Source organism: Melozone crissalis, unplaced genomic scaffold (genome assembly GCF_028551555.1).
Source record: "Melozone crissalis strain CALT ecotype California unplaced genomic scaffold, PUWL_Pcris_2 ptg000002l_1, whole genome shotgun sequence".
In the NCBI taxonomy this organism is placed as follows: Eukaryota; Metazoa; Chordata; class Aves; order Passeriformes; family Passerellidae; genus Melozone; species Melozone crissalis.
This window is the reverse complement of record NW_026535780.1, coordinates 18,870,705-18,894,213: the sequence shown is the minus strand read 5'-3', so window position 1 is coordinate 18,894,213 and position 23,509 is coordinate 18,870,705. Positions and strand designations below refer to the sequence as shown.

Genomic DNA, 23,509 nt, shown 5'->3' with positions numbered 1-23,509 from the left:
TTGGTGACTCCTGCTCCTTGTCTCCATCACCCCATCCCTTAATCACATCATAAATCCTGTAGTATTTTTTATTCCCCACAAATCCAACAGATCGAGTACCATTTCTTCTGCTTACTTCAGGACATTATTTTGGTAAAAAGTCTGAAATATTGTGATCTCTGCTACATTTAATTTGATTCCATTTCCCACAAAATCTGGGGCTTGTTTCTCCCCAGAAGCAGGACTTTGCACTTCTCCTTGCTGAACTTCATGAAGTTTCTGTCAGCTTATTTCTCCTTGGCCTTTTTAAACTCAACCATAATGGGAATATCCCAAGGACACACCAGCACAACTCTTTACTATATAGAATTGCTTCATTTATTTTATTTCCTTCTCAACATCTGCTCCAAGTATTCATCTCAGTATGACTCAGTGGAATTGAGAATTGAGGAATTCACAGTTAAGCCTGAAGGAGGCCTTTGCTTTCCATGGTGGGGGAATGCAGAAAGCATCCAATTTCCACCCTGTGTTCTTAGTACCCAAATCACATCTATTGAAATATGCAAATATTTCAATGAGTTTTCAAAACTCTTCGCTTATACAGTTTATAGCCATATGACACAGCCTGGCTTCCTTCAAGCAACTTTCCACATAAACTTGTTTCCTAAAATCAGCCTGAGGTCTGTTTTCCATTTGCAGGTGCAGAAAGTGGCACTGGAATTGTAAGAAGGGGGCACTTACTCAGTATTGTGTGTATCAATGGTGCGAAAAAGCTCCACTCAGAACTCCATCAGCAAAGTAAGCTTTGAATTCATCAAAGGACAGTTTTCCATCATCTGAAACGATGAAGAAATGGAAATTGACCTGATTTCATTCACGTTTTTTCTTGTTTATTTTATGCAGTAAAAGAGGAAAGTAATAAAAGCCTCTAGGTCTTTAGCTTAAATGTAGAAACTTTATATTTTAAATGCAAGGAGGATAATCAGCAAACAAAAGTCAAATAAAGATACACCTTTTCCTGTTATTTAGAAGAAATCTCAAAGATTAAATTGTACTTAAGTAATGATTTATCGAAATTGATTGAGCCTTTGCATGAAGCATAAAGAATGTTTTTATAGCCTAACACTTCACAACTTTTTTTGGGTAGCACTAAATGTAAGTTCACATGTTTCTTTCTTTCCCTCAATAACATACTGAATCCCTCACAGGGCACAAAAAAAACCTGTAGAGGATAAGACTAAGATGTTCTAAGCATCAGACCAATCCACAGTGCATTGTGACTTCATTTTATAGTGTGAAGAATCTATTATAAAGGCAGTATCTAATTCCTGTGACTACATGCTGTACTACAGCAGGCAGATTTGAAGAGTAGAACTGACAAGTTTCCTCCTTCTTTTACTTGCTATTATTTCATAATTTGTCTGGAATATATGGCTTCAGATATCGTGAAGAGGTTTCAAATTGTACAAATTAAACGTCTGTTTCAACAAAACCATTTTGAAATGTTTAATATGAAAAGATAGAGTGTAGCTGGAGATGATCATCATTACAATCAAAATGAAATGTCAAGATCTTTAAGAGCCAGAAACCAAGATGGCACAAAACTGCAATGATTACCTAGCTGAGAATCTAAATACATTTGCTATTTGGCTCTGGTTACAGAAAAGGAATATCAAATATTGAGTGTGTTGAGCTGAGTGTTCTCACAGATAGGCTTCCTTTGGCTCTTACAGATACAATCAATTGCTTAATCAAACTACCTCTGCAGCTTTATCCTTTGCTGGGAAGACTGATTTGCATGCAAGTTATACACATACTCAAGAATACTTGTGACTGAGAATACTCAGTGACTTCTGGCAACTTTCCTGAGATAAACACACGAGTTTGCCCATAGAACAGCCTGGGGTAAATACAAAACAAGTCTGTTTCAGCCCTTCAGGATCATTGGCTTTATCTCAATACAGAAAATCACTGATCCACCAACAACTGGGTACTTTAGCTATTTTCTTTATTTTTTTGTCATCCAAGAGCAGACATTGCCTTTTGGTTCATTGCTGTTTATTCTTAATAACATTCTGAATGTTATTCACATTGAGTGACAAATCACTGAGAGCATTTCTGGCAAAACACAAGGACTTTTTGAACCTATTTGGTACTTACAGACTTCATAGAGTTACTTTTACCAAAAACCAGCTCTGATTATCCAGGGCATTTCTCTGATTTTGTGTAACTGTTTTGCCAGAGCAGCTGGGGCAGGTTTCATTGCCAGTGGCCATCCTTGTGCTTCTTCAGTGCTCACATGAAGCTCAGACCCAACGCTGAACAAGTGCTTCCTGTGCTGTTAAACTGAAGATGCATTTGCCTAGGCAGTTTAGCTCTTTTCCCCCTCAACTGTCAAAAATAGGTTTTATTGTCAAGAATAGCTTTTATTTTAAAGGCTGTGTCATGTGCCCTCAGCACCACTGCCCTGGGCACACCTCAGTGCCCTTGGAGCGCCCAGATAAATGGTATCTGGTTAAAGTGCTGAGCAGAAACCTCTATTAGAGATTCTTCAATCCTTGCCACTGGCAAAGTGACAGGGGAAGGATGAGTAATGAAATAAACTTCTCTGAAGCTATGCATCCATCAGGGAAATCAACCTTCAGCTGTATTTGCCTTGGCAATGTTATTTAAGAAGCTGTTTTGCAAGACCTGCTTGCTTTTGTCTGACTTCTCTGACATCTTTCAAAAGAAGGGCTTCTTCACAAGCAGGCACAGTCACCCGTTCTCCTTTGTCTCTCAACCGGCCGACAAGTAAATAAAATGAAAATATAAGCAATAAAATAAATTTCCCCACATTGCACTTGCAAATTTAGAAACAGATTCACACAGTGGTTTACAGGAGCCTTCGTCCATGTTACAATTGCATTCTCACATTTATTTCAGTAACATTCACCTGTCTATTGAGTAGATGTCTTTCTGTGTAAAATATGCCCAAGGAATATCCCCCAGCCAGTTGGCTGCAGAAATGCTAATATAATCTCCAGGATATTCTTTAGATAGCTGATGCCTTCAGTAGAGAACAGCATATCTGACAGAGGAAAATCACACACAGTGTCTCAGTTGAAAGGTGATTTCAGCAAGCTAAAATGTATCGAGCAAATGATGGACAAGGGCACAGAGGTATTTGGAGACTGTGTGCACAAAGATAATGGCAAATGGTGAGACTATAGCTGGTGAAGGAAGTTACAGTGATGTGGAGAAGAAGGATGTCTCACAGAGATGCCAGCAAATGCTGGAGGACAACTAAACCACTTCCACTCTCCCCTATTTTGGGCATCCTGTTAGGATTCTGAGCCTTTCTAAGTAGTTTAAAAAGAGCTTTTTCATAGCAGGAGCCACATCAGATGGAGGTCATATGGCTGAATGGCAGCCCTAGCACTTATGGCACTTGGAAGAGCCACATGTAGGAGGTTTTGGCAATCATAGGAGAGAACCACTCTTGGCTGAAGCACATCCAGGGGTTCACCTAAGAGGATGTGATTTAGATAACTGAGCCCTCATAGCTGTCTTGGCCCAATCAGACAGTGCCAAACCTAATATTGTAGGGAGCCCCTGAAGCTGGGAATAATGTGCTCTGACTCCATGATTCAGAATGCTGAATAATTGCTTTAATAAATGATACTATATTACACTAATACTATATTAAAACTATACTAAAGAGATACTGTACTATACTACAGAAAAACCCGTGACTGTCTGAGACAGCCAGGACACAGCTTTGACCCAACTGGCCAAGGAATCAAAACAACGTTCACCAGTGTCCAATAACCAAATCACTTTGGGTAAGCAATCTCCATAACACATTCCACATGTGCAACAACAGGAGCAGTGAATAGAGATAAGAATTGTTTTCTCTTCTTCGTTCTGTGTTTCTCACTGCCTTCCCAGGAAAAATCCTTGGGAAGTTGTGCCTGCTGCTTTCTGTGAAGAGCTGTGGCCACACCAAACCTGCCTCCAGACTGGCAGCATGCACACTACCGGGGCATTGAGGTTGTTTATGAGCACAGATCAATAAGAACAGATCTCTGTCCCTGTCGGCCAACAATTAGGAAAGGAAGAAGAGATAACAACAAATGATATTAATAAATGGAAAAACTCCCTGTGGCAGATTTATTCACCAGGAAGGTACAACAGGGACTAGGAAATTACTCAAAGTACTCAAAGTCACTTCTGCCATGGGAAAGCCAAGGGCCAAAACACAGACCCATTCAGGCCCTCACAATTCTCAATGGGAGCTCAGTTTCTCTTGTGGGTGTTGTGACAGCCCTTTATGTATTTTTGAATCCATCTGCCTTTTTAGAACCTAAAGCCTTCAAGTGTTTCACTTGAGCCACAGAGCCTGTGTGGCTGAAGCAAACACACTGGGAAGGCAGTGTGAACGTGGGTCCTCCTCCCAGCTCACCTGCTCCTGGGGACCTGCAGTGGGACCTGTCCTTTGGAAGGCACTGACAGTCCCCACCTGCTGTAAAAGGTTTGGAACAGATTACTGGAGGGCTATTGCCCTATGCACAGAGAAAACAAAGTAGTGCTGGGGGGCACACCACAGCAGGCATAGATGGACTGAACCAGATGCAAAAAGATGAAACCCACGTGGTTTATTAACATATGGCACACAAGCTGGAATCAGACCAAGAAAGATCTGCCAAAATAACAAATCTCAGTGTGCCAAGGCGAGCATGCCAATAATATCCACTAGGTCCCAATCATAAGGGGGCTGCATCAGAAAAAGCACAGACATGGATGCAAATTTAAAGAGTCTGGGCAAGTGCACTAAGCTTTTATTGACTCTGATCTATTTTGTATGTTGATAAAATCAGAAATAAGCATTTTGAGCCATTATTCCATCTTTTATGCTAGAAAAGCTTCACACAAGTAACCAAGTGATTCCAAGGCTAACAGGGAGAGGGTTTAGGTTATTTCTACAGAAATGTTTCTGGGGATCTGTAGCACAGATTCCAGCCATGCAGTACTTGAAGGATGCAGCAGTTGGATGGGGAATCCCACCCCAGGCTGAGCCTGGGCTCTGGAACAGGATGCAGGATCACGTCTGCAGTGGATCCAGACGGTCAGGAAGCAAACAGCAACATGGTGACAGTTCATGGGATGTACAGCAAGGGTTTTGTCTTACTAATCCATTCACTGAGTAACTTGGGAGCTTAAAACAGGGATGCTACAGTTCAGAGAATTTCTGTCCTCTGGCTTCTGTTTAGAAAATGTGCTCTGCAAAGTCGTTCAGTAAATCTCTAGCTCAAACATGGCCACTTTGGGCCACTCAGCTCTGGCTCTTCTGGGTATCGTGGTGCATCGAGCTTCCCCAAGGGATTCCTGCACATTGCTGTTTTTCTCCAGGGAGGTCACACAAGAGTTGTGTCACCCTGTCATGCCGTGACCTCTCTGGCCAGACCGTATGGAGGGGAGAGCCTGTGCACTGATGCAGCTGCCACTGAGCAGAGCTTCTGGGGCAGTCTCTGGGCTAACTGAAGACCTCATGAGATGACAGGGTGTTATAGCCACAGGTTAGGAGATACTGGCCTAGATAAAAAATGTTGAAATCAAGGACTTTGCATTCTTTGCTTTGGTATAACTCCAAAATTTTTCTTAGGAAAAAAGTTTAACCCACTAATTAGCAATCTTGAGAGACTGCAGGCCAACTCTGATGGTTCACTTTAGGGAAGCTTCCAGAGATCCCTTTCCCAAAGTGCTTTCTCTGCCTCTCAGAGGCATATTCCCTTAATCCTCAGGCACAGTATGAACCAGCACTCTGGTAAACTAGCTAAAGCCGCTGAGAAATCCCAGTCTGAGGACTGCTGCAGTGAGGCAGCTTTCACCTTGCCAGAGCTCACCTACAAACATGTGAGCCAGCACAGATGGTAGAAGACTCACCTGAAAAGTCAGTGTTTATTCTGAAAAGGCACTGTCAATAAATAATGAATAGGAAAACATCTATTCTGGTCTCTGCAAAGCTGACTCTGGAGTAGGCATTGCAAGATTTCCTCCTGATGATCATACAGGTGCACTTCAGAGGTGTTCTGGTTATTTTCTGGAAATCTTGTTGGTCACTCAAAAGCCTATGATCTGTGAATCAAACCCTTCGGTTACTGACACCAGTGAAAGGGACGAGGCGCTACTCCTGCACTTGCCTTATTTTAAGGAATCCTTTATTTATGACCCACAGTTTTTGTTATGCCAATGTTAGCATGGTTTTAGAGCTGGGCAGAAATACAATAATTGTTGTAGCGTGTTCTTAAATTTCTTGTTTTGTTCCCCCATTTTATGTATTATTCCCCCCCTGTTCTTTGTAAGATGGTTCTTCCCCCTCCAGTTTTCCCGCCACAGAGCCTTTGGCAGTTATGTTACTATGGTTACCCCTGCCCCTGTTAATTGTCAATCTCCCAAGTTACATAACTGCTCCTCCCTTATCCCACCATATAAGTAAAGTTTTCCTCCTCCCTGAGCCCAGTCAATCACCCCCCACTCCTCCCTGCTTTCTAGAACATTCTTCTCTCTGGGGGTTGTGGTTGGCTGGCATCCCGGGGCCCCTCCTTTGTTCTATGTTTATTGGATAAGTTCTGGTGTCAGTTTTCTTATGTACCTCCCCACAAGTTCCCCTATTGGTTAGCTGGGCTTCCCCTCCCGTCTCCACCCCTTCCCTGTAAAACTCTGTCTCCACCCCCGTGTTCGTGGCCATTTTGCTGTGGGATTTTCCACCTGTTGGTTTGCCCTGTGCTGCATGTGGGCTCTTCAATAAACCGACGTTTTACCCCCAGCAAGTGGTCGCCTCCTCTCTCGTCTCGTCCAGCGCGAATCCAAGTCCGCAATCCAACCCAGCCCGAGGCCAGGACGCCAAGGGGGACTGGCTTCTGATGCGCAGGGGCGTCGGCCGCTTCACCCCTTCAGCTAGCCAGACTTAGGGCCGTGTACGCCCTCGCGCAGTTTGGCAACCAACGTAGGGGCCGACGAAGTGGACTTCTGACCACGGACTGGACCGTGCAGAGTTGGGATTTACTTACCCTTTGGACGCCAGACTACCCCGGCTAGTAGCAGGCTCCGTTTTAGGAGCAGCGCTCCCTGGCGGAAGGGAGTCGGGACTTCTCGCACCCTCAGAGGACGACTCCCCGAGACGAGGGACCCTCGCCTGGTTTTTTCTTTGTCGCCACTGCAGGATTGGTGAGTTCGGGCCCCGTCCTGGGGACTCTCCGGCTTCCCCTCTGCCTTTTTAACTTTCCCTAGGGGTATATGCCCTGCGTTGGGGACCTACCCCCTGCCTTCTCTCCTTGAGGTTTTTCCTCGCCCCCACGCCGTTTTTGTTTTCTCTTCCCTTTGGGTGCCGGATTTCCCCAGACGTGGGGCCGGACCCATCACCCAATTTCCTTTTTTCCCTCCGGCTGTTTACCCAGACTTTGGGGCAGTGCAGGGGGCAGGGGCCGGCGGCGGGCGGCTCATTGTTTAAGGTCTCGTTGTTTCCCGGGCGTGCGGTTGCGTCATCAGAGGATTTTCCCCCTTTCTAGCGGCAGCAGTTCCTGCTCTAGAAAGGCGCCATGGGTGCCGGCTTGGGAAAATCCCAGAAGGAGGTTTATTATGTTGTGAAGGGTTTGTTGCTTGGGGGTGGTCAAAAAGCCCCCGAGCAGGAGTTAAAATGTTTAGTTAAGTGGGTATTTTCTAGGTTCCCCGAGGTCATCCCGGAACATGTAAAAGAGCCGCGGTTTTGGGCAGCCGTTGTAGCAAAATTAGAAGAGGCCATAAACTCCGGGGAGACAAAACTGGCCACCGTGGCGTATTGCGCGCGCAGAGTACATGCGACACTCCGCGCGTCTGGGGAGCCTAAGGAAAGTCCCGCGGGTTCTGGTTTGTCCCCTCGTTCTCCTCGTTCAGTTGCCCTTGTCCCCCAAACCTTTCCCTCGTCCCGTAGGCAAGAGCCCTCGAGGGGGATTTTGAGGGCCGACCAGAGGCAGGGGGTCCATCCTGCCCCTACTCCCCCTCGACCTGCTTGGCCTCCCCCTTCGAGGAGCCCTGGCCAGGCTCCTTCTCTTCCCTTACCCTCTACCCCGGTCCCGAAGTCCCTGGTTTCAAACCCCAAAGTTGTTCGGTTTTGCGAAGACCCTCAAAAGGGATCCCTTGGTGCCTGAGATGGTGGCGGCCATGTGGCCGCTCCCGCCAGGGCTCTTTCTTCTCCTCCTAACCCTTTCCTCCCTGATGCCAACCCCTTCCTTCCCCTGGACCCAACCTCTTTTTCGGTTGTCCCTCCCCCATCTCTTCCCTCTGCTCATTCCATTTCTCCGCCCTCCGATCCTTCGTCGGCTCCTCCCCAGGTTCCTCCCCCGGTTCAGCCCCCTGTTAACTCCTCCCCTGCTCCACCTTCATACTCTGCTCCGCCTCCGAACTCCATCAAGGAGGCGGAGAGGGGCGGTGTGCCGCGCCCACTCCCTCGCCCTGCCCCATTGCCAGACCCCGCCTCAACCTCCTCCAACTCTGGTTCCCACACTCCCCCTTCCGGTTCTCACGCCTTGTGTTCGGGGTGGGGGGGAGATGGATGACTGGAAGCCGGGGCAGGCGCCTTTATTGGAAGCCGCTCCGGTTACGTACCACCTCAGCGGGGAGGGGAGCTCTCAGGCCCAGCGGGTGCCTTTAGCACAGGCCCGGATTAAGGAACTGTGCAAGGCGCAGAAGGACTACTCCCGCGGGTCTGAATACTTCCGGGGTATGCTCCGGAATGCCCTTGCACAGGGAGATCTGGTGCCGGTGGACCTGAGGGCCCTCTTCTCCAGTTTAACAAGACCCATGGAGTTTAGGGTCTGGGTGGGGGAATGGAGGAGGGAGATAGTGGAGGTTCTCCCGATTCTTTGGGGGAATCCTTCAGTGTCTCATGATGCGGACGGTTTGGCAATTTCCCAAGAACATCTTTTGGGCGAGGGACAGTGGGCAGAGGGAGTAGCTCAAGCAAAGGCCTTGTTCCCGCCTCAGCTTGTAGAGACCGCAAAAGCAGCTGAGAGGGCCTTTTATAAGCTAGAGGTGGTGACCTCCCAATGGGAGGACGATGAAGTCCGGCAGGGGCCGCAAGAGCCTTACATGGTTTTCATCAAGCACCTCTACAGATACGTGGAGGCGCAGGCGACCGGGGACGACGACAGGGAGAAGATGCTCTGGAGGATGGCGTATAGCAACGCCAACCTAGAGTGTCGGAAGGCCATCAGGAGGCTCCCTCGAAGTCCCCGGCCCACGGTGGAGGCCATGATAGAGGCCGTGGTAGGCCAGGTATCCCTACCATCGCGGCCTAAAAGAGCCTCAGTGGCTTTTGCGGAGGACCCCGAACCGGACTTCTTTGATATAGAAGCTGCCCCCGTTGCCGGACCCCCAACACCCGGGTCCGGCAGAAGATCAACGGCCACCCACCCCTGCCACCTCTGTGGCAAGACAAGGCATTGGATGCCCCAATGCCCGATGCGATTAGATTATTTAGAGTATAGAAGGAAGCGGGAAAGGGAGGAGAGTAAGGGCACAAAAAACTAGGCCCGGAGCGCAGCCCCTCCCTGCGCGAAGACAAAAATGCGGCAGGCCACTTAACAACAAGCGGGGAGGGAGGAGACGAGAGAGAGCCGCCAACATTTACTTTGCCAGACTTGACTTACTTATCTGATGTGACTACACCAATATGTGGTACTGTACCTGCGCTTAACACCATGTCCTCTGTTTCCCCCTACAGGCTGCAGCTAACTAGGGACTTTTATCTCCCTAGTAGTGATATCCAGCTGGTGTCTGTCGACCTGCAACACCCGGGTCGCTGGACGAAACTTGGACGTTGCAGGTGGACCATCGTCGGGGACACGAAGCACACACCGCGAGACATTCACATCGTCCCTGGTCTAGTAACTACCGACCGGGACCGTTTCGCGGTAGGGCTGTACTGTGTCCGACCCCCACTCTTCCTCCCTAAGGGACAGATCATTGCCCAGGCTATTCCGGTTCCAGATAAAGATCATTGGAAGAACTCCGTGGAGAAGACATCACCTCCGACAGTAGCCTGGGCACAACTGGTGGGGAGGGAGAAGCCCCGCCTGACTTGTCAGCTCTCGTTGGGCGGGAACAAAAAGATCGTGAGGGGTCTTTTGGACACGGGTGCGGATGTGACTATCATTCCCTCTCGGGAGTGGCCGTCACATTGGGACTTGCAAAGCGCTGCGGGCACAATCTCAGGTGTTGGGGGCCTTCAATTGGCCAATCAATCTAAGAGCATTGTGCAAATTAAGGGGCCCGACGGGCAATTGGCCTCTATACGCCCGTTCGTTTTAGATTACACCGAGCCTCTCTGGGGAAGGGACCTACTAGCCCAGTGGGGAGCTAGAATTGACCTCCCAAAGGCTCCCCAGGTTTTTCGGGCAGTGGCCACTGAGGAGCGCCAGACCTGGAAGCTGAATTGGCTGTCAGATAAACCAGTACAGGTCTTGCAGTGGCCACTCAACAAGCAAAAATTGAAAGCGCTCAATGAGCTCGTTCAGGAGCAGTTACTGAAAGGCCACCTGGTGAAGACAATGTCACCTTGGAACTCCCCAGTGTTTGTCATTAAGAAGCCTAATAAGGACAAGTGGCGGCTCCTGACCGACCTCCGCCAAATTAACGAACAAATAATGGACATGGGTCCTCTTCAGCCAGGGATGCCCTCCCCAGCAATGCTCCCCCAAAATTGGAATTTGGCAGTTACAGATATAAAAGATTGTTTTTTCCAGATTCCCCTGCACCCAGACGATGCCCCGCGCTTTGCGTTCACGGTTCCGTCCATCATCCGTGAGTCCCCAGCCAAGCGCTATCATTGGCGGGTACTTCCGCAAGGCCTTAAGAACAGCCCTGTGATCTGCCAATGGTACGTCGCTTCGCTGCTGTCACCCATACGTACAGCCCTCGGGGATGCCGTCATAATCCACCATTACATGGACGACATCCTCGTGTGTGCGCCCGACCACAGTCTGCTTGCCTGTGTGCTTGACCTGACAACCAATGCATTGGTTGCTGCAGGGTTCGAGCTCCAGCAGGACAAAATTCAGCGGATGCCACCTTGGAAATACTTGGGCCTCGAAATCACAAAGTGGACCATTGTTCCGCAGAAACTGGCTATTAGGACAAAAGTCCCAGACCCTAGCGGATGTCCATCAGCTGTGTGGGTCTTTAAATTGGGTGAGACCCTGGCTAGGCATTTCAACTGAGGACCTAGCCCCCCTTTTCAATTTGTTGAAAGGGGGAGAGGGGCTGAGTTCCCCTAGGGCTCTCACCCCGGAGGCAGGGGTGGCCTTGGAGAAGATACAGAAAGTTATTTCGGCCAGGCAGGCCCATCGTTACCATCCGGGCCTGCCCTTCAAATTTATTATACTGGGAAAATTGCCACACCTCCATGGCATGATACACCAGTGGGACACCAGTGTAAAGGACCAGGGGCTGGGTGACCCCCTCTTAATTATAGAGTGGGTGTTCCTCAGCCACCATCAGTCCAAAAGAATGACACGACCACAGGAGTTGGTAGCCGAACTGATCCTCAAAGCAAGATCGAGGATCAGGGAGTTGGCGGGGTGTGATTTTGCATGCATACATATCCCAATTAAATTGGAATCGGGCCAACTAAAATTAAAGACCTTTGAAGAACTGCTGCAAACTAATGAATACCTGCAGTTTGCACTAGATAGCTACACTGGGCGCATCGCAGTAGATCAGCCCGCCCACAAATTATTCAATTCGGAGTTTAAATTATCACTGAAAAAGGTTCAGAGCAGGAAACCGCTGGATGCCTTGACAGTTTTCACAGACGCGTCTGGAGCATCCCACAAGTCAGTAATGACTTGGAAAGATCCTCAGACTCAGCAGTGGGAGACCGATGTTGTTGTTGTGGAGGGCTCTCCACAAGTTGCTGAGTTGGACGCAGTCGTCAGGGCATTCCAGAGGTTCCCTGGGCCTTTTAATTTGGTTACAGATTCTGCGTATGTCGCAGGTGTAGTGTCCCGAGCTGAGTCTGTGGTTCTTCAAGAGGTCACCAACAAAAGATTATTTGATTTGCTTAACAGGCTCGTCGAGCTAGTCTCCCACCGCAAGCACCCTTTTTATGTTATGCATGTGAGATCACTTACTGATCTGCCCGGGTTTATTGTGGAAGGCAACCGTCGTGCTGACTCTTTGGCCGCGGCTGCTGTTTCGCAGGCCCCTCTCCCAGACGTGTTCGGCCAGGCTAAGATCAGTCACCAACTTTTCCATCAGAATGCGCCTGGTCTGGTCCGGCAATTCAATCTGATGCAGGATCAGGCCAAGGCGATAGTGGCCACATGTCCCCAATGCCAAAAGGATCAGATGCCTACTGTGGCCTCGGGGGCCAATCCCTGAGGTTTGGCGAGCTGCAAGGTGTGGCAGATGGACGTGACACATATCCCATCTTTTGGTCGATTGTGTTACGTCCATGTCTCAGTTGATACCTTCTCCGGGGCTATCTATGCTTCTGCCCACACAGGCGAAAAGGCAGCGGATGTCCAGAAGCATCTGCTTCAGGCATTCGCTGTCTTGGGCATCCCTAGGGCCCTAAAAACCGATAACGGCCCTGCGTATACCTCCAAGGAGCTGCGGAGCTTCCTGCAGCAATGGGAAATAGTCCATAAGACCGGCATCCCCTATTCCCCAACAGGCCAGGCCATGGTGGAGAGGGCCCACCAGAGCCTTAAGAAGATCTTATCCCAGCAACAACCGGCGATGAAGGTGGAGACCCCCCACGTCCGGCTCTCAAGAGCATTGTACACGCTTAACTTTCTGAATTGCTCTTTTGACAGCCAAAATCCTCCAGTGGTCCGGCACTTCGGCAGTCACCAGCAGCTGCAGCCTAAAGCCAGGCCACCAGTTCTTGTAAAAGATCCGGAGACCTGGCGGACGGAGGGCCCCTTTGACCTGGTAACCTGGGGGAGGGGATATGCCTGCGTGTCCACTCCCTCAGGCCCCAGGTGGATTCCATCCAAATGGGTTAGGCCTTTCGTCCCGAAACAGAGGACCAAGAGGGAGGCAGTACCACAGGTCCGACAAGCTTGTTGGTGTTGGCGGAGGAAACCACACCATCAATCTTTGTCTTTCTCTCTGGATCTCCCCCCAGTTACAGAAGAGCCCTCTCCTCCAGCTTCTCCTCCACCCCTTGACCTCCTATGTCACGTCTCCTCCCATTCACCCCCTGCTCCAGCTCTTACCCCCCGTATGTTTTATTTAAACTGGTTGTTTGGAGAAGAACCATTTTTGTGAATTCGTCATGCTTTTACTATCTGATCTCATTTCAGTTACATCTCCCCCATGGCCCCCGTTTCAACATCGCTGGCTCCCAACCCTAGCCTGCTAATGGCGATCATGACGACCTGCGGACTCCTTTTGCCACCTTCGGAGCCGTGGGTCATCCCCCAGCCGAAAGTCAACGTCTGGCGTGCCTTGGCTCAATCGTTATGACAGGACAGTATATGCCTAGACACCGGCGCAGCAGAGGACCCGATGTTGTCTTGCCTTGTGGGGATCCCTTTCTCTCCAGGCGAGTTTCCCCCTGCCTTCCAAAGTGCCTTTAACGCTATCCTAGCCCAGAGCCTTACTATCCTCCTCAGTTTTGATTCCTCCAACGGAGTGAGCAGGCTGGATCCTGCACCCTCCGAGCCCACAGAGTTACAACTCCTCGGCTCGACCAATGCATCAATTTGCTTTCAGTTTGATTATACAATCACCCCCGTCGAGAGGGGTAGTGAGGTAGTGCTACAGTCCAAGTTAGAATACCAAGCTAAGCAGTGGTGTAAGGCTGTCCTAAAGATCCTCGGCCCCACCACTACCGGACGGACCCCTTACTCCCTTCCCCGAGGCGTGTTTTTAATTTGTGGCGACCGGGCGTGGGCAGGCATCCCCTCTGGCCTGGTTGGAGGGCCGTGCACTTTTGGCCAGCTGACGCTGTTTACCCCCGTCACTCAAATTATCAATTGGAAGAAGACAAACATCATATCCAAATTGGCTAGACCTAAAAGAGATCTCAAGGATCTCACTGAGGATTGTGATGATGAAATTACTCATTGGTCACACTCAAAATCCGTCGCCTTTACCATCTTGTTGCCTTGGGTATCGGTGGCGAAGGCTCTAGGTGAATTAGGCTGCCTAGAGTGTTGGGTGGCTAAACAAGCAAATTTTACTTCAGCCGCGCTCTACGACCTCCTCACAGACGAGGAAATAACAAGGAAGGCGACACTCCAAAACAGAGCAGCAATAGATTTTCTATTGCTGCTCCATCATCATCACTGTGAGGAGTTTGAGGGCCTCTGCTGCCTGAACCTGTCCTCTCGAGCCGAGGATGCCAAACATTCCATCAAGAGGCTGCAAGACCTCGTCCATCAGGTCAAGCAAGAGACCTCTGACTGGCTGGGGGACATTTTTAAGGGTTGGGGCCTCAGCGGGTGGGCTGGTTCCATAATAGAATCTGTTTGCAAGGTTGTTCTGAGTTTAATAATACTTTTAGTTTTCATTATTTTGATCCGCGGTTTGGTCCAGAGACTAATGGCCAGAGATACCTCAGCATCTGTCAACCATGCCGCAGTCCCGTCGGACAAGCCCATCGAGCTGGAAGACCTCTCCTCGGAGGCTGAAGAAGCTACAGATGAGGAAGGGGCGACCGCACCGTCCTTCGACCACCCAGGGGCGGGCGGATTCCAGCTCGAAGAAGGCGAGGCCTGGCCGGACCAGCCGCGAGATCCTGAATTTTAAGTTTCTGTGGACTTCCCGTTCTTTTTATTTTATTTGTTAAGAAACGGGGAGATGTTGTAGTGTGTTTTTAAATTTCTTGTTTTGTTCCCCCATTTTATGTATTATTCCCCCCCTGTTCTTTGTAAGATGGTTCTTCCCCCTCCAGTTTTCCCACCACAGAGCCTTTGGCAGTTATGTTACTATGGTTACCCCTGCCCCTGTTAATTGTCAATCTCCCAAGTTACATAACTGCTCCTCCCTTATCCCACCATATAAGTAAAGTTTTCCTCCTCCCTGAGCCCAGTCAATCACCCCCCACTCCTCCCTGCTTTCTAGAACATTCTTCTCTCTGGGGGTTGTGGTTGGCTGGCGTCCCGGGGCCCCTCCTTTGTTCTATGTTTATTGGATAAGTTCTGGTGTCAGTTTTCTTATGTACCTCCCCACAAGTTCCCCTATTGGTTAGCTGAGCTTCCCCTCCCGTCTCCACCCCTTCCCTGTAAAACTCTGTCTCCCCCCCCCCCGTGTTCGTGGCCATTTTGCTGTGGGATTTTCCACCTGTTGGTTTGCCCTGTGCTGCATGTGGGCTCTTCAATAAACCGACGTTTTACCCCCAGCAAGAGGTCGCCTCCTCTCTCGTCTCGTCCAGCGCGAATCCAAGTCCGCAATCCAGCCCAGCCTGAGGCCAGGACGCCAAGGGGGACTGGCTTCTGATGCGCAGGGGCATCGGCCGCTTCACCCCTTCAGCTAGCCGGACTTAGGGCCGTGTACGCCCTCGCGCAAATAATCCTCAGATTATTGTAATCCATATGCTGCATATATAATCACAGTATTTTATACAGTTTCAGAATTCTACATCTAAAAGCCTGGTGCACCTGCTCTGTATCATGAACATCAGGGGTACTGAATATGACAGAATTCAAAGATTATCTCATCTGACTATTTTTCATTTTATAGATACTAGTTCAAATACATTAAAAAAGATATATATATATTTTAGGGGGAAAAAATCTTTCAGTGAGTGCTTGTTTGAAATGTCAGAGAAAAAAAATGAAACCAGACATAAATGCAGTGATTCCGACATCAATAAGATGCTGTTGCAAGTCTGCTGGTTGTTTGACATTCGGGTTTGTCAGTCTATGGAGCTTTAGTCTTCGTTTGTTTAGTCAGTTTTTAAAATTTTCCCTCATTTTTTTGCAGTCATGCCTGAAGCAAGCTCTTTACAGTGTTCCTTACAGTTCAGGCTTTTTGGCTTTTTACGAAAATGTCTGCTTCTGTGGCAGATATTACCAATGATGTTTTTAAATATCTTCCTCTTAGGAGCTTTAAGAGTGTTTGAGGTATAGTTTTACTCAGTGCTTTTTCTTAACAGCTGACTTGTATCTGCAAATCAATGAAAGCATCTATATACAAACCACCTTTTCCAAACCTGTCATATTAGAGTTGCCCTCCTTAGGGCCTAGAGGCATCCAAGAGCTTGGGGGCAGGAGCTGTTAAGTTATGGCCTTTGTTAAGGCCATATAATCAAATATCAATTTGAATTTTGTGGAGGAGAGAGACAGCTGAGAGCTACTCCCTCTGGGGGGGATAGGGCTAGGAGTCACTCCCTGCAGGTTTGACTGGATGGACACTGAAAAGTGCCAAGAGAAGTCTCAAACGCCAGAGCATGCCAAGTTTCCAGAGCAGGAGAGGAGATCCAGAGCTGGAGATGATAGACAGACTCTGGTAAAAGGCAAAGGTCCTCTTCCCCAGTGGGATGGGAAGAGAAATGACCCCCACCATGATGCCAGCAAAGGCAGGGCACTTTTCTCTAGTTATTTTGTGGTGCTCCTTGGCTTTGGTCTGTGTTGAACCATCAGTGTTGAACCATCAGTGTCAAGGTGCCTTCCCCTTGTTACTCTTGCAAGATTAAGGGTTGCATTCTCAGTACAATATTACCTTTCCCCCCCCCATCTATTTGACAGTCAGACTGTTTGTGATTGGATTTCTGCAATGTAATCTGTATTTGAAATTCCATTCCTGTGCTAAGAGGAGGGAATTCTGGCAGGAGGCAATTCTAATTGGGCACATGTCACAGCTGCATGGTCACAAGAGGCCCCTGGGTAACATTCACCAACAACTGATATAATTTCACTGCAAGGCGGATGGGGTGCCCCACATCCCTCCTGGCATATCAGGGGATAATAGAGACACGTCATGCAGACAAGCACATGCAGGTGCTGCATTCACATGTGTGTGAGGCAACCGCTGTTTCTTGAGAGATGAGGGAAGTGAATTTTTTGGGGGGGATTAGAAAAGATTGCATTTGGCGGTTCCAGTTTCCCATTTTTTCTTCACTCCCTCCATTGCAGGCTAGGGACAAAAAAATTTTATTTTTCGTGAGGAATTTAATGAATTTGATTTTGTTTTTAAATAGCAAAAGAAATTAAACAAATGAAGATTTTTCCTTTTAGCTGGATTTTTTTTTCCCCAAATTAGTTCTGTGTGAAATCCACATGCTTTCCTTTGAGTATGTGGTGTTCTATAAAGTAAACTTTACCAAAATTTCATTTTGACATACAGACCTGAAACATCTCCTTTCCAAAAAGGTCAATGTGCAGCATCTCACCTTTATGAAATTGCTTTTTTCCCCCCTCAGGATTTTCTGTTGCTTCTGTCAATATTATGAACCATATAGTTCTTTAAAATACTTCCCTGTGCCTTGTTCTCCCTTCAAAAAAAATCATATGACCTTTTCATTTATGGGAGATATATGGATCAGCTCCACAAAAAGCAGAGCCATGAAATAAGAACTACAGAGAGAGTTTATGAAGCTGATCCTCTCATGGAATCTCTGCATAGCTGATATTTCCAGAAATAGGACAGTAAGAGAGTGTATGTACCTGGGCTGGCAAAGAAAGAAGCCATTTGTATGACTTCATTCACATGGCTGTTTGCTAAAGGACTTTCTTAATTGACCACAAATGCCATAAATTATTGTAGCAATTTTGAGTACCAGCAGTTCAGTAGAATGTCTTGGCTCTTTTGATCTTTCATTTTATACTGCCTTTGCAAGAATATTTATCTTTCCTTGTGGTGGAAGGCTTACCTGAAGTCCCACAGGCCACGAATTCATAGTAAAAATGCTTATACAATACTCCTACTTATCAGTTCCATCCACTTTTTTTTAATATATTTTTTTCCTTGCTGTCTAGCAAGAATCTAGTAAAGTTTTTGATGATATTTTCTCTGAGGGTATTTTAATCTCACAAAATGAATAAATACAGCAGAGGAGGTTCTATTAAAAGTATACAAGAGAATTTAACAGGGCTGTGTCATGGACAGTAATGTAGCATTTGTTACTGAAAGCCAATAGTTGATTTCCTGTAGCACAGAAAGGAGACACTGAAAGTGTAAGTAGACCAGTCATTAACCAAAACCAATAATTTATGGTGACAACAGTGTAAGCATTTTCAGTAAGTGGTCACATATCCAATAACCTTGCTGAAAATGAACTTAACTTCACAGCCTTGAAATAAATCTCCCTATCAATGTGGCACAATCCTGTGCATTGCTAGATAAACAAAGTGGAAGTCCCATGGGCAATTGATGGTTGAGCAAACACAACTAAAGCCTAAAAGCTGAAATAATTTTAAGTTCATGGACATTAATAGAACTGAAGTGACTGAACTTAGCCACTTTTCTGCCAATAATATGTTGTAAAAAAACGTATACAGGTAGGAATACCAGTGACCAATATCTCTGGGTTTTGTATTGCTCTGGTTTGTCCACAATACTGGGAGCTGTTCCCCCTGTTTTCACAGCAATGTATGGTAATGAGCTGTGGGGAAACCCAAATGAGGACTGAAGTGCTCCTAAGCACCAAAGTGGATCCACCAGGGCTGGCACAGCATGAGCCCAAAGTCCAGGGCAGGGACACAAATCTCCAGGGTCTCTTTTGGTCTCCAGGTGGGGGTTGATGAGTTCTGCTCTGTACCACGTGCTCTGACCCTCATCAATCTTCAGGGCAGATGCACACTCATTTTTCCAAACACCACGAGCAGGTCTGAGGGGGATGCCAGAGAGCTGTGCTGTGGTTGGCAGGTAACCAAGCTAGAGATGCACACTGCAGGTGCAGGGAGTCCTCCTCCTCTTCCCACCCGAGCCCTCACCTTGGAATTCACCTTACACAATCACTGCCCATGCAAACCACTGGCAAGCTAGCTGACTGAGGGAGATAACAAAGAAAACACTACCAAAAAACTCTCACAGTGATGGATTCTGTGGCTCCTGAGCCCTCTGAAGGAGCCTACCATGGTCTTGTGGGAAGTGCCAGTTGCTGCACTTGAGCTGGGGCAGGAATAGCAAACAGAAGTGGGCTGTGGAGGTGAGATTTCTCTCTCAGCAACAGTACAGTTATTCCACATGCTCAGTTATACCACCAAACTGTACAGTAGCCACTTGCTGTCCAAGAGCTCTTCCTTGTAAGTTATCACTGATTTTCTCAATGGTATCCATTTGCTTTATCTTTATTGAATGCACCCAGTATCTGTTTTCTGAGGATTGACTGGACTGGGAATTACCTGTCAGGGTTAAACCTATCTGATCTGTGGTCTTGACACTGTTCAATGCTTCTCTTGTTAATAAAAAACTTATGACTTCGTAGTATAAATATGTGCATTGGATTCAAGGATTTATTCTTCCAACTGACACACTGAAAAAATACAAAAACAAGCTGATTTCTGGATGTAGCCTATGATGGTTAAAAAAAGATAAGATGGAACTTCTTACAAGTATTTCAGACCTTCTTGAGTCAGTGTCACTAGAAAACACTCACATGTACCCAAAGTGCAAATCAAACACAAATGTCAAACTGTGAAAGCATAAGATCTGTCCTTAAAGAAGGGAAGATCAGATCACAACACAACATAATACATGGCACTGAATCTGCAAGCAACATAAAATGACATGAGGGATTTTTCTGTTAGGATGTTTAAAACATGACTTAAAATGCTGAATTAATGATGGATTCTTTTTTTCCAAAGGAAAGAAGCAAGACATGCAAGAAATCTTACCATTCTTGTCTGCTCTTCTTAATATCTTAAAAAAAGAGAGACAGAAAGAACAGAGTCAATTTTTTCTTTTGTATGGGTTAATAACAAACAATGTTCTTAGTACAGATTTATAGTTTGGGCTCTACATCACATTTTCACAAAGCTGCATAGAGTTTTAAAGTTATTAATATGTCTTCATGCATCCCTCTGAGCTTTTTTTAACTCCTTCGTTGCTGTGTGCACTGACAACCAAGACCATAGCAAGAACCAGCTTTATTTTCTAGTTTGTTTATGGATTACAAGGATGATGTTCAGGCACAAAACCTGGTACCACATGGCTACCATGATACTGGATTCAGGTTTGAGAGAAGTGGCTTAAAGAAGCAGAGCAAGAATGATGGCTGGGAGGATGTGCTGAGCATCTGAGGTGGTGAGAAAGACTCCTGGTTTGTGTGGGTGGAGGAAGAAAAGGGTAAATCAGGGTGGCACAAAGGGATCAGACTCGGTGTCACTGCAATGGAGAATCATCCAGGAAATGCTGCCACAAGTGTAGACAAAGCAATAAAGCAAATCTTCCAAACCTAGTTTCTATTGCTGCAGCAAATATCACTGAAGTGTTTCAAAATAAGTTTTTGCACATATATTTTTGAGAACTGACAGCAATGGAAACATTCTCTGGTTTATTAAAATGTTAGTAGCATTTAAACAGCTTCTCCAGCACATGCCATGGCTGTTCTGCTCCTAGAAGTGAAACCAGACAAGATGGATCCAAGTGCCCAGCTCTCTTGGAGCACCTTCATGATTGTTTTGTGGAGGATGGGGTTGGCAGGGAAACCAACAGAGTTGTGACCCACATCCAGGACTTCACTGATGGTGAACTTTGCATTGAACCAAATTTATAGCACATAAAATATGAAATATACTTAGTAACATGACATTTTCTGTGGGGGCCTGAATATATGTATTGCTATGGAGCAAGTCCCTGTTAAGAGCTATGTATTAAATAAGTGGGTCCTTATGGGGAGAGTCCCTGTAGGATCTGTGTGGGTCCGGGTTGCTCCAAACGAGCTACAGCTGTGGGGTCCTTGGTTGGGCAGCAGCTGTAGCTCGTGAGAGTAACTGGAATAAATAGGGGTGGGTCGAGAGCTCAGGAGGAGCCTCTGTGAAACCATGAGGAGCTGCACTACAGAGAACAGAGATAAGTGAGACGGTATGGACTCTTTAGGAATATAATAGCAACAGGAATATAACAACTTTCTGTCCCTATTTATCCGAATAAATGATACGCTCAATTTTCAGTACAAGGGTTGGACTTTTGAAGGGATGTAGCAGTGTAGTTTCAATAAAATAGAAATGTCCCATAACCATAGGTCAAGAGTAGCAACATTTTCTGCTTAAGTAATTTTAAAAATTGATTTTAATCAATTATTTTATGTATTTATTATTTTTATAATTATTATTTAAAATTTATATTAATTTGTTTTAATTAATTAACCCCCCTGCCTCCGACCTTAAGGAAGTATTAAAATCTTTTAGACACTTGAGTTTGACAGAAGACCACAGAAGAGGTTGTTTTAGCAATCATAAATCACTCTCATTAGGTCTCTCTCTGGAGAGAGATTATTTATAAGAACATTTAGTGACAGAACAATGGGGAAGGATTTCAAACTGAAAGAGATTAGGTTTAGATTAGATGTTAGGAAAACAATTGTTACTGTATGGGTGCTGAGGCACTGGTAGTGGTGGCCCAGGGAGGTTGTGGATGGCAGAGTTTGAGGCCAGGCTGGATGAAGCTCTGAGCAACCTGGTCTAGTGGAAGGTGTCCCTGCCAATGGTGGGGCTTTAGAACTGGATGATTTTTAAGATCCCTTCCAACCATGCCATTTTATCATTCTATAATTCTATTCCCCAGGGGGATCAGGACCTCAGTGCCGCCCTTTCTGTGCAGCCTTACAACAAACCTCTTGCTGCCTGATCTAATTTAAATGTGTTTATATAGGTGGGGGTACTTCACTGAGGAGTAATCACACACCTGCACACCCCCAATATCTAAAATATCTGTGACATGAATGTGCTCTCACAGCAGAAGGGCCCCCAGGGTCCAGTCCCTGCTTTGAAGCAGGCATGGCTTGGATTTAAGGTTTTCCTCCAGATATAAGAGGAAAATCACAGAAACAGCCTCCTCCTATTGGTGGGTTTGTGAAAGGTATCTGCTTTCCTATAAATATGAACGTGACACGGGTTTAAGAAAATGCTGAAAATTAAAAAAATATTTTTATTTTGAATTATCTTTTCTACTTTAGTGAAATCAAAAGTTTTCAGTTTATCAGGTAATCTGACCATGTGCAATTTCCCAATCCAGTGTGCTAAGTTAAACTGGGGAGCTGGCTGCATTTAATGTTTTTTAACTCTTTCCTGACAACTTGGATTTCTCTTCTGTTTTTGAGACGTATGACCTTAACTCTCCCATTTCTTTTACAAGTGGTATCTCTGAGACAAAAGAAAAAAAAAAAAAAACCACAAAAAACCCAACCAAAGAAAAAGACCTGCATTTTCAATATACACTTGAATTAAAATGAAAACTGAACTGAATGGAAAAGTCAATAAAAAGTCTTATTTAAACAATTTTCTGTGGAGGCTAGAGAAATCAGGAGACGAGCAGATGAGGTTCACTTGAAACTGGAGAAAGGTTGGGGAAGTTGAAGTGGGCATATTAGAGAAAACACCTAGATAAAGAGTCCTTTAATACAGGCTATGCCATTCCAGCTGATTTGTGGAATAATGCCAATACTAGAGCTGGTCTGAAGCGGATCGGAGTTGGTGGTTGAGTTGGTCTCAAGATTTGCAGTCTCACCAAGGTCAGGGGATACTTTGAAGATCTTTGGGTGGGAGTTTGCCTTTTTCCACGGCTTGCCTTGGAACAAAGAAATACTCTGTGCTGCACAAATTTGGACAAGAAAACTTTACAGCTGCACCTTGCAAGATGCCCTTGGGGACAGCCTAGCACAGCACCTCTCGGGGCTGCGTGGCCAGATGTTCATCAGGACACCTCCCTGGGCTCACCCTCAAAGGGCTGAGGGGCTCAGGATTCTCTGCACATTGACCTTGGGCTCCTCAAATTCATCAGGGTCTGAAGGGATGGGAAGAACCTGCATGGTTAGGGAAAAAACCCCAAAAACTTTTATAGGGTGAGAAACTTTAGTGAAAAGCACTCCCATCCCCCCCACCCCAATAAAAACAATAAAATTTGAAGTAACTTATTTAGAAAGGTGACTGTTTAGACTGTTTTCACCCGTTTAGAATGGTGACAGAGCCTCTTCTAGCCACCCCCAAAGACTAACCTGCTCTCCTCACACATGCAGCCATTAGAAACAAAAGGGGAAGGGGAAAGGATAAGGGAAAGGGAAAGGGGGAAGATTCACAGCCTCACTGGGCTTCACCCCCTTCCACCGAGGGAGGAGATAACAGGTCAGAAAAAAAAAAAAAAGGAAAAAAAAAAAAAGAAGGAAAAGAAGAAATAAAAGCGGGGAGGGGGGAAGTATGGAGAGGAAAAAAGACAAGAGAAAAAGGCAATACATAACAAACCAGGTGCCCCTCCACAAACACTCGCAGGTGCCCGGTGCGAAGGATGGGTTCCGTGCCCGTACTCACATCGCGGAAGATGCGCAGCCCCGCTCCGCCGCCATCCGCCCGCCTCAGCCACCTCAGCGCCCGCCCGGGGCCGGGCCGGGGTCCCTGCGGGG

General features: G+C 46.7%; 1 protein-coding gene across 1 annotated transcript in view; it reads right to left on the bottom strand.

Moving 5' to 3' along the window:
* The window catches only part of NECAB1 (N-terminal EF-hand calcium binding protein 1), a 50,466-nt gene extending 40,766 nt beyond the window's left edge, over positions 1-9,700 (bottom strand). Inside the window, 3 exon segments of the mRNA XM_054295590.1 lie at positions 721-756; positions 758-815; positions 9,685-9,700. Coding sequence (XP_054151565.1) covers positions 721-756; positions 758-815; positions 9,685-9,700 — 110 coding nt within the window.
* Positions 9,701-23,509: the final 13,809 nt, after the last annotated feature.